The 12,094-nt window shown below is 35.7% G+C and overlaps 2 protein-coding genes across 3 annotated transcripts in view; one reads left to right on the plus strand and one right to left on the minus strand.

The window, feature by feature from the left end:
- Positions 1-12,094, minus strand: part of Slmap (Sarcolemma associated protein) — a 31,924-nt gene that overhangs the window by 8,105 nt on the left and 11,725 nt on the right. For both annotated transcript variants that reach the window (XM_089636881.1, XM_089636880.1), the window contains exons 5-9: positions 6,924-7,058; positions 4,545-4,763; positions 3,860-4,009; positions 2,691-2,822; positions 817-1,020 (exon numbers count right to left, since the gene is read on the minus strand). In XM_089636881.1, coding sequence (XP_089493007.1) covers positions 817-1,020; positions 2,691-2,822; positions 3,860-4,009; positions 4,545-4,763; positions 6,924-7,058 — 840 coding nt within the window. The remainder of the gene's footprint in view (positions 1-816; positions 1,021-2,690; positions 2,823-3,859; positions 4,010-4,544; positions 4,764-6,923; positions 7,059-12,094) is intronic.
- LOC149420676 (uncharacterized) lies at positions 8,719-11,752 on the plus strand. The gene is made up of 4 exons (XM_089636306.1): positions 8,719-9,026; positions 9,119-9,190; positions 9,304-9,686; positions 11,686-11,752. The coding sequence occupies exons 1-4, from the start codon at positions 8,913-8,915 to the stop codon at positions 11,750-11,752; spliced, it is 636 nt and encodes a 211-aa protein (XP_089492432.1). The 5' UTR covers positions 8,719-8,912.

The following is a 12,094-nucleotide window of genomic DNA, read 5'->3' on the forward strand; positions in this document are numbered from 1 at the left end:
AAGCATAATAAAAGTCACATAAAAAATATGCATATCACAATAAAACCATTTATAAATCAATAAGTACTTTGCGAAGAAAAAAATGTATTTAGACGACCTCACCTAAGTTAGTTAGCCACGATTTATTTACTAAAGCGGGTACGGTGAACGGATAGTTTATACTGTTTTCTCGCATATGGATCCCGTGGAGGATCCTGCAGCAGTAGGAGTTTTCCCATCGGAAGTCCCTCTTTGTTTGGGTTCCCTGAAGGCCTCACGAGGGAAGAGTCCACCGAGGTGGCCTCAGCTCTCTTTCCCACTCCCCTAGGTTCCCCAAAGGCCCCTAGTTTTTTGTTTGAATTGTCCATTTTTGGTCCCTAGATAAATAGAAGGTCCATCCCAGCAGAGCCCTGAGTCCTGGGGTAAAGTCTAAATACTCCGAGATGTGACCCTATATCTCAGAGGCACCATTCGTGTCATTGAGCCTGAGAACAGTAGCTCACATCTTGGCTTGGTATGGCTAATGCAGGTCGCGTTTCCCTGAGCGATGGGTTCGCCACACTCTCTACAATAATAGTTAAGCACTAAAAAAAGGTTGAAAATGTCTATTAACCTCTGGCCGCCATCGTATCAACAGTTGATACAGAAAGAAATCAGCACTGATACGTGGGCACATCAACCCGTTGATACAGCAACTCTGATTGTCGATAATACTAAGCCAGAACTAGTTAACACGGCCAAAAGGTGGACACAAAACAACTATCGCAATTAAATAAACAAATCAAATTTATAGAACCACAAATTATTATCGATATAACAGAAATTTTTGGTGGTTACTTTAATATTTTCAGACAGTCCCTTGATGGCCTCTGACAGCGAGGTTTCTTTCTGGTCCACCTTGCCGAGCTTCTCCCAAATGAGAGCAATGTTCTCCGAGTTGTCCGTGCCGACAGTTGACAACCTCTTCTCTACCACGTCCTCGCCGTAGCCGTTCTCAGTGCCATGCTTCACAAGCGCGTCCATCGAATCCTGCTTTATCACCTAAACAAAATGGTTATATTAGAATAGCCTTCTTGAAAGTCAAAGAATACATATTCTATGGATAGTTTACCAAAGTTCTAACCTAAGGAGTGGCTTAAATTTATATACATAGCAAATATTTCGTTCCAATTGAAGGCATTAACCCGTTGTATGCGGGCAAAACAGCAGTTGGGATGAGCCGCTTGTTAGGCCTGGAGCGGCCGTGCCCGGTATGCGGACGTCACAACAGTTCTCTTGCAAACATATATCGATGAAAAAGTGCTGCATACAGGGGCAACTGGGATCGAAACGTCACTCATATAGAGTTATCACCTTGCAATACTTAACCCTGGTAGTCTCAGAATGCCGATCTGCAGTCCACAAGAGTAACCTTTTGCCATACAAATAAATCTTTTTATGTTAAATTATTCTCAAACATTTAGAAACGGTTTACTGAAAATTGATGTGGCCAAAGGCGTTAAACGATTGAAGCAACACAAACATAACAAAAAAATTATATCTATAACAATATAAAAATAATTACTGTTATATTATATCTTCAGTCTCGGTTATCATAACATTATTTCTTTGGAGTTGAAAAATTAAATACAGCCAAACTAAACTGACTTATAAGGTTTCCAAGGGACAGGAACATGAACAACTAATGCTGGAAAAATACTTCAATTTTACCAAATACCCGGTAATATTAATAATGCATACGTCCAACTCCAGTAACATATTGGCAACATCAACAACTCTGGCCGCTAGAGGCGCTAGTCTTGCAAGTTAACGTTGACATTCCTTTGAATGGCGGCAAATTGAATTTATTTTGTACTTGTTTGTGGAGGTTAAGTATTTAGTTCAATATTGATAAAAAAAATATCTGAAAAAGTAGATTCTGTGTGTGCAGTATACGGATGTAATACTTACAAACAACAAAAACATGCCAAAAACGTTAACAGGTTAGTTTGTGAAATATTATACGAGTTTTTTCAATTTCTCTAATTTATTAACGGAAAATAAATAATTTATTATTAGAAATTATTTATTTATTAGAAAGAAAACCAAGGCGCACAACTCACACCACTAGGAGGCCCTAGTGCAGGATGCTGCCATAAGAATGTATGGGAAATGTTAGAAGTTGGAGGTATTTTTAATATTATAGGGCAGGGCTGTCCAAACCACGGCCCGCGGGCCGCATGCGGCCCGCGGTTTAGATTATTGCGGCCCATTGAACCTTTTTTTAACCGACTTCAAAAAAAAGTCCGGAAACAGGAATTGATTTTTTTAAGCTCCTCGTTGAACGTTTCCCGAAACTGACGAATTTCGGGCAAAAAATGGGCTCGATGATGGGCAGTACCTACCTTTGTGAAAGTGCATATTCAACAATGAAGTTTATTAAATCGAAATACAGGTCTTCATTGACAGATACTTCACTTAAACATGCACTGCGCCTAGCTACCACTAGTATTGAGGTTGATGTTGACAGAATTGTAAAAGACAAATTAATGAAAAAGTAGATAATAAAATAACGATATTACGTATTATTACCAGTATTTTATTTTTATAAATATTTTGCGGCCCACCAATGTATTTAGTCTTTTTTATTGGCCCTGGGTCCCATCTAGTTTGGACACCCCTGTTATAGGGTATTTGGTTTTAGTGCAATTATTAAAAGGAGAGGTACTCACTTCATCCTTATACCCGATGATATCGGATATCAGTATGACCTCGTAATGAGCTATTTGTCGCTTGGCTTCTTGTAACGCCTCCTTCGCATCCATCAGCTCTTTTTCCACTTCGGACCTCTTTTCGCCCAGTTCCTGAAACATACAAAAAAGATAAATACATACACAGAACTACTTATAAAGATTCCCTAATACGCCGCTCATAATAATATTTAAGGATTTTTTTTTAGACTGCACTACTTTGTTTCAAACTCCAAAAACACGGTAATTTTCGCATTTCGCGTTTTGTTGTTAACTTCGCGTTTCTTCGGATGACATTTGTAAAGTCATTAACCCGGAATGTTTCGAATTGCATCGAAATCCGGCCAATGCGATTATGCATTCCGTATGCTTTAGCAAATTGATATTTCAATTTAAAATATTCCCCTGATAGTGCTGCAAATGGGTATTACTGACGTACAGCCTACAGCCCCTACCTCAACTCTCCTCACAACGCTACCTAACCGGGTGACGACAAAGCTCCCCTGCCTTGACACTGTACAGACAGAGCGCTCTTGTTAGGTGTCACATAAACTTTTTTTAAAGAGGTTCCAAATAGGACATTTTTTAATTTTGTATTTCAAGAAACCGAAAAGCAAGATTTTTTTTATTTTGTACAGACTTTACACATTATGAATCAATAAGGAGGGAAGGATTCTAACATCTGTCACTTCTGGACACACAGACCCCCAGATTCCTACCCACCCTCGTAACATTATTTCTTTCCCATAACTTCCTCTTTTTCATTTCCTTAAAAGACCTTGCACACAGAATCCCCAAAGATGAAATATGCTATGATGGAAATTATTATGTGGAGCTAATGTAAAAAAAAAAAGATGTGTGAATAATCAATAATAATTTAAACTTTTCAATACTGGACTTTTCAGATCCCACCTTATGGAAAATTTTGATACAATGTACGCGTTTTAGTGAAAGCTTTACGATATCTGCGTGCGGGGATAGTCACCGATGGATCACATATGTGACTGCCGTGTACGTCAGGTTAAAAAAACCTTACTAATAAAGTGTTTTAAATTTTATACAAACAACCATTAATGTAGGCTAAATGGTTGTTTATCAGTTGTGTAAAATTTAAAACACGTTTATTAGTAAGGGGTTAAGTGTTTACTGACCTGTAAATCTTGATGGGCTCTGTCCACGTGTCCTCTGAGCACAGCGCACTCCTCTTCTGATGAGCAGATGGACCACTGGATTGTTCCTAGCTGGTTCAGGAGTTTCAGCTTGTCCTCTTGGGCTAGGCGCAGGGCTTCCGTTGCGTTCACCTGGAATTAACACCACAAATGTTATTAACAGTCGGAATACTTTGTGTGCATTGTTGGGAGGTTCACAGGTTTTTGTTAGCATCAGATATATACCCTTCAAATAGAAGAAGACATATGCTCGGAAAAGGTTTCCCACATGGTCTCCTGTACAGTTAATGTATAAAAAAGATTGTTTCCAGCGTCATAATTTCAAGAATATTGCACCAACTTCAGAAAAACAAACACTATTTACAATTAGTATCCTCGCACATAGCACCATGCTGATTGGAGTGGGGAACTGTATCAAAAATCAGCTTGTAAATTAAACTGTAGTCACTGACATTTTCAAACATCGCGATGACAGTAGTTTGATGTTCCTCTATTAAAATGGTAGACAAAACGCGTAATATTGGTGATATCACGCTAAGCTTGACGTTCCAACCAAGCCGAGCTTAAAAGCAACTGATATACCGGCCCTAAGTAATTTTTCAATTCTGAAAGGTATTTCAGTAAGTAGACTGTAAAAATATTTTCCTTCAGCAAAAATTTTGTGTACCTCATATTGGTGCTTATCATCAATCAGTTGCTGGACGTCGGTGGGAGGCTGCTGCTGGGTAGCGGCCAGTCGGCGCTCCAGGAAGGTGACGCGCGCCACCAGACGCTCCTCGGCGCACAGCGCTTGCCATGCCTGCCCCAGCGCCCCGCTACAGTTCTCCACCACCATGTGCAGCGAGCGCAGCTTGGCCTCCAGCAGCTGCTCGCGCTGGACTGCCTCCTGGAATGGCGAGATAAAGCGAATATCAGGACAGAAATTAATGTTTAATCAATTACAATACGGTTCTATGGGTCTATCTAATCAGTGATAAGTGGGATTAACGAGTGACAGGATGGAAACTATCATTATGCCTATTATTTTACAATCTCTTTTTGAGCTGAGACAAAAGACATTTGCAACACGGTGATAAATGGAGGTGTACTGGTAATGGGCGAATTACGTTGCGAATACCAAAAACCAACAATAATCTAAGCAACAATGATGCTATACGAGAGTGAACCCATGAAAGGTTTGTTAAGATAATGATGAAAATAATAATTATTATTTTATTTTATTTTAAATAAATAACTTTGTATACAGCACTATTTAATCAAAAAGGATCGACATGTTTCAAAACCACTGGTTTCTTCAAGAAAAAAGAATTGTGTATACAAAGTTATTTATTTTGTTTGAATTAAAATAACGCCACAACTGATTTTGCAATTATTGAAGAAATAATAATGTTTGTTTATTTCAGCTGAACAGAGCAGCGGTGAGTGCAATACTCTGTCTGCCATATGAGAGCATACAATTGTTAACATACTTAATTGCAGATCTTCAGAATATCAGGCCTAAATCGACATTCTGTGTTTATGTAATTGAATTGAATTCAATAATAATAATAGTTGGCGCAACAAGATAGAGATTTTTTGCTAAATGACCTCACGAGCGATATATGACATATTTTGAGTGCCTAGGCTCTATCCATTTTATTATTTATAAGGCCTTAGGCACATTACGCTATATTATGCGTGCATGAATTGGGAGTGGCATGTACATATTATATGTTGGGCTTATCCACTACAATATAATCTTCCTGAGGAGAGGGGGTCAGATCAATTGGGGGACTGCCACGGAATATCATTTCTATGTATGGGAGCTATCCCTTTGACAGATGACAGCCGTGTAATTATAGCGCTTCGTAAATTGTTCTGACCCCTTCTCCTGCCCGTTTCCTTCGCGCCGGATCTTTTATCTCATATATTCGAAGTAAATTTAGAAAATATACGATATATTTCCGCACAAATTGCGGAAATGTCAGTGCGGGCCCTTTAAAATTCAGATATTCGAAATAAATTCGTAAAAATACGATATATTTACGCGTAAATTTAGATTTTGCGGCCGATTCCCGTCGTGGTCAGCTCTTTAAATTCAGATATTCAAAATAAATTCGTACAAATACGATATATTTTTTGCGTAAATCGTGATTTCGCAGCCGATTTCCGTCGCGGCGAGCCATTTGAAATTCAAATATTCCAAATAAAAACGTAAAAACGATATATTTATGCGTAAATCGAAATTTCGCGGCCGAGTTTCATCGCAGCTAACCCTTTGAATTCAGATATTTGATGTAAATTCGTAAAACTATGACATATTTCTGGGTAAAACGTATTTTCTCGGCCCTTCAAACTCGGATTTTCGAAATAAAATGGTAAAAATAATACTAATTAGGACGATGTATAACCACGTAAAAATACATTTTTAGACATTTTACCGCCACGGCTCTGTTTTAGATTCAGATTTACGAAATTTTACTATTTATTTTCGCCAAAATCAATTTTTTTCGAATTACATGAACAAATTTTCGTAGGCGGACAAAAATAAATTTCTAATTAAAAAACCATTTAGTATGAAAAAAAAATTCTGTGGATATTTTTATGGCGAAACTTTTGAATTATGCGTTTTTTCGTATTATCGGGGTTCGACTTAACGGGGTTCTACTGTAATAGGTACCCTTCTCACCAACTTTAGTTAATTACGTATTCGTAATTATTTCGTATTTATGTATTTGTCGATTCGACAACAGTAGGACAACAGTAAATCCATTTTGTTTAAATCTTCTTCTGAATTTATTAACTCCCAGAAAAATGATCACGAACGGCCACTGCGTAATTTAATGATATGTTAAACAGAGTCCACACAAGTGGTTTACCCAGTGCTAACTGAAGCCACCGTGTGGAAAGGTACGGCCGTCTGACCGTCCTAGCCTATTGTTCGATCCCTTCCCGCATGTTTTCTTAAAAACTGTAGATAACGAGGGCCAAGTCGGATGTGCTTGGGGGCGGCTTTAAAACTGCCCTAGCCCTTATATTGATCAACGAAGTCTGAATAAAGTCTGACCTGTATAATATTATTGAGGACGCAGAGATCCTCGACGTGCGTCGGTGACTTGACGATGGTGCTCTGGGATGCTTTCGCTTCTTTGCCATCTGGAAGATATAACCTGAGCGTGGCTACAATACATCCGTGGGTCACCTGAAATCAATACAATATCCTCAGATCAACGGTCCAAATAATCAATCAATATGAATGACACATTTTACTAAGCACGAATGATAATAGAGCTATAATTATAAGCACAAAATAATTTGCAAGGCAGATAGAAATATTACACCTTTAAATTTATACGATGAGAATGCCAACATTTTTATAAATCCCAACCAGGAATTATTAGATTCCTGGTCAAATAAAATTTTACACGCAAAACACTTCAATTATCTCAACCAAACGTATGTTGACAAATTTTCGTCAAACAAATTGGTGAGTATTGGAGAGTTCAACGCCGAAATAGAAGGATTTATGCTTGCCATTCAGGATAGAGTCATTAATACTAAAAATAAAAGGAAGCATATAATCAAAGATACAAATCAAATTGATGATTTATGTAGAAAATGTTTGGCTTTTCCGGAAACTATAGAACATATTATATCGGGATGTTCTATATTAGCACCGTCCGAGTATACATTTAGGCACAATCAAGTTTTAAAAATAATTCACCAAAGTTTGGTAATTAAACATAACTTGATTGACTGCCGTAATATAGTACCATATTATGAATACGAACCAAATTCATTTTTAGATAACAAATTTTATAAAATATATTATGATAAAACTATACTAACAGACCGAACGATTAGACATAATAGACCCGATATAGTTTTACATGACAAAATTAAAAAAATAACGTATATCATTGATGTCGCTATTCCAAATTCCTGTAATATTCAAAAATCTGTTAACACCTCGTATGCCGGGACCGCATATGCGCGGCCCATACAACTTTAAAAAAAAAAAAAAAAAAATTATATGCGATTTTAACCCTTATGTACAAAGAATTTGTATGGAGAACAAGGTCTCAATCGCTTGAGCTATTCTCGTTCTTTACGCATCATATTTCAGAAAGACTTGTAGCTTCTTCCACATCTTAATATTAATTTTTCTCTGGGATCCCAACACAACAAATAATAACGGTCAAAGTGAAACATCGCGGTTCTATTTTAAAGTGCCAAAACGAAGTAATTGATCAATAAAACGTAAGTAATGTTTTTTTTATACATAGTTTATTGTTCACGGCATGTGTTTCGGTAAATTTAAAATACGAAAACTCAAAATAACCGACAAAATATTACGTCAAAGTATACGCCATGTTTTCGTGATAAAAATGTTCGTTTTATTTCTAGCTATGTTGGATCATATATTGTGTGATTTGCTTTGTTTCGTATCTCATTTTGCAGATAAATCAATTGAGAACATATAACACAGCCTTCGATTTGTCCATATTTAGTAAATATTTTACTAAAAATGATATTCCGATGTCTCCGACCGCTAAAAATCTGCCAAGATATATTTTTACGTTTCTCTATCGATATTTACGTAAATATTGCATAATCTAATAAGCATTGTACATTATTATGTAAAGAAAACTATTGAGATTGTGTATAAAAGCCCTAGTTTCGTCAATATTTAGTTAATATTTTTTAATTAAATAAATACGAGACATCGGAAACCTGCACAAATACACGTGAACTGTTTATATGTATGTGTGAGAGGCCATCTTGAAATGACATTTGCGCGTGCGCGTGGCTGCTCGCGCAGATATCAAGGTTTTTTACAAATTCAAATTTTGTATGGGACGTACAGGGTTCTTAAAAAATACATGATTTATTAGAAATATTTATTTCGAATAATTTTTATTAGAAATATTATTTTTTATTTATAAAAATAGTGATAAATATCACAAAATTAGATCAGTTATATAGGGTGTGCAAAAAAGTACTAACAAACTTTTTTTTGTTTAGGTATAAAATATTTATAAATACAGGCGTATTGATGATTATATTATATAATGATATACATGATTGTTTCTATTGTTATAGAATGGAGATTCCAAGCGTGTCAACGGAGGAAGACACCACAGAAGAAAGATTTGCAGTCATTGCGACGGTATGTTGTGTATTAGTAGTAGTTCTATAGTGGTTGTACGCTTCATCCTTTCCAAAATTGAAAGACATTCGTGTAACAATTAATGTTTACAGTTTCAGATTCCGGGATGGCAGGCTGACCCGAGACCATCAACCTCCTCTACGCATCGGGCTCCAAATACTCAGGTAATTATAATAACACTTGGCTAACTTTTACAGCGCCACTTTTGTCTTGTATTACCTCAAGGACGCTTTACATAGCTGTATATATATTTTTTTTCTTTTCTTTCTGTCTATAGGAAACCGACCACGTCGTTGCGGAGTTCTACGGATTCACTGATAGCGAGGATGAATCCCTCGCCGGTGATGTAGAACTTCCGTCAATGGTGGAAATGGATGTTCCTGAGGATGAGTTGGAGCCTTTGGAGGAGGGGGAGGAGGAGAATCCAGAGGAGCAGACCTTCACCTGGTCCGAGGATTTCTCCACCTTCACGGGTCAGCGTGAGCATTTTGCCGTCCTTCAACCTGGCCCATCACCCGACGTGTTCCCTCCGACAGTCGCTACATCTCCATATGACGTCTTCTCCAAAATATGGGACTTGGAAACAATGTCCTATATCGTGGAGGAGACCAATAGGCAAGCATGGAGCGCACTGGACGAGGTGAACACTGAGGATGGACTGTTGGATTTATTTCTTGCATTAGTGTTGTTGTTTGTTATAATGTTATTGTTTGTTATAATGTTATTGTTTGTTATAATGTTATTGTTTGTCATAATGTTATTGTTTGTTATAATGTTATTGTTCTTTGAATGTTGGTTGCGGTTGTTATTTGTTGAATGTGTGTTATCATTTGTTACTTGGATTTTGTTATCTGTGATTGTAATTTGGCACTGGTTGTTGTTATTTATGGTTTTAAATATTTATTGAATGGGTGTATTTGTGCATTATTTGAATAAAAATGTTTACTGAAACAAGTGCATTGTGCATCTTTGCATTGTTTGAATTTTCGTTTCCATTCATTGTATCTTCCACTTTTGAGGAGGACAGAAACAGTGTCTAAAAATTTGAATATTATAATAATAAATTTATGTATGTGAAAAATGATTTTTTTCGCAGTCTCTCGACCAAAGATTAAAAAAACGTGTTTCATGTACCTGTTCTAAAACTGAAATAAATATGATGAAATTTTTTTCTTATTTATTTTTGAACCACACAGTATTTGAATTTAATTTGAATAAATATTAATAAAAAAATATTAGAAAATTTTTATTTTTATTCCCCGAGTCATGATTTTTTTGTCACCCTGTTCTTTCGAACACATCTGTACACGCAGTCGGCGGCCCTTTGTCAGCCGTGCAGTGCAAAAACATCGCGAATTTTTATAAGGTAACCTCTTACTTCTTTCATTATTTTTGATATAAATTGATTGTGGAAATAATAGATTTGAGGTATCATCAGAAAGATAGTTTTATCTACATTATTTTGATGTAATTTTTATAATATTTCACCCAAGAAAAGTGATGAAAATTTACTTCGTAAGAAATGTCAAAATTTTTACGTCCTATTGAATAATTTTATTATTAGCATTATTTATTTACAGGTTTCTTGTACAAAATAATATTATTAGTAACAACAGTTGTAAAAACTACCGAAATCTGGAAGAATTGTTATCATATACTTATAAAATACGACACAAAAAAATTTTAAGTGGACACTTGACGTTTGATTTTTTTTTTGAATAAATGAAAATATTTTACATTTTCAAAGAAGTGTCAATGGCATTACTTCTTCGAAAAAACCTTAGGATTATTTTTTTTCACGAGGGGTGTCTATTCAGGTTTGTGTAGAAATAAAAAAATCAGTTAATTTTCTTATGAATATATTTTTTTTACATTTGTTTGCCGAATGGGAAAATTTTTACACATTTTTTTTGTTAAAGTTAGCTATTCTGGGAAAACTTGTAACAATATTATCATGTAATATATATGAATAATAAGATACATTATCTGATAAACAGAAAACAATCGCAAAATAAACAATTTCTTTGTTTTTAAACGGATGTTTGACCAAAAGGCAGGAGAGTAATTTGCGCGCGGTTTTTTTCAAAAAAGCTTGGAATTTCCGGGCATTCAACAGGTTAATGAAAAAATAAGAAAATACACAGATTTAGGAAATGAGATTAAAAGAATTTGGCATTCTCAGACTATAAAAATATTACCGTTCGTTATTTCGGCTACTGGCATTATACGTAGCTTTCTCATTAAAAATTTAGGCGTATTAGATCTATCAAAAAATTTATATATAAAGATGCAAAAGTCGGTCATTTTGAATACATGTAGGATAACGAAAGATTTTTTAAATATTTATGTTGAGGGATCAGTAGGATTTATAGGCCCTATTAGGAGTTCTACCGAGCCGAACCCTCTGATATGAAAATATCTGGAGTCGGTGAATTTTTTTTTCCCATTTGATCTCTGGTGAGTTGACGTGTTGTTGTTTTTGTGTTGTTTTGTATTTATTTTACTTATATAATGCACTTGCATAATGTTGATTGACTAGATAATCATTTGTGGAAAAGTGTGTGGAAGGGTTTTGTTTTTCCTATGGGGAAGATTTAACCTGGACAACAAAATCGGAAGCATTTAAAAACTGATGTAGAAACTAAATGTTAACCCTCAGGAGCCAGAGCACTGCAATTAAAGTGTTGAAGAATTGTGCCCACGCACGTCACGAAGCACTGCAATAGCAGTGTCGACCTTATAGATTCATTTTGTCTTTGGATTTTACTTCCAGAGGGTTGTTAAACACAAAAATCAAAATTTCACTTTTATCAAGTATGGTGTCTTCGTGTTGGCCTTAACAAAAATGTATTTTAATTTATTGAATATTCTTGCCGGCCCTATGGGTTAAAATGATAAAAGTAATGAGTAAACTCTTTAAAACTAAAATTTAAATTTAAAATTGTTGCACTGTTCTATCATGTCTTTAAAAATTGCACATCATTTTAAAATCGAATGAATAAGTATAAGAATCGGCCGATAAATACTACTCCTTCTGTTTGATGAAATTTTGAGTAAAAATAGGTATT

The sequence above is a fragment of the Hesperophylax consimilis genome, chromosome 10 (assembly GCF_061612785.1).
Source record: "Hesperophylax consimilis isolate HC1 chromosome 10, BYU_Hcon_1.0, whole genome shotgun sequence".
In the NCBI taxonomy this organism is placed as follows: domain Eukaryota; kingdom Metazoa; phylum Arthropoda; class Insecta; order Trichoptera; family Limnephilidae; genus Hesperophylax; species Hesperophylax consimilis.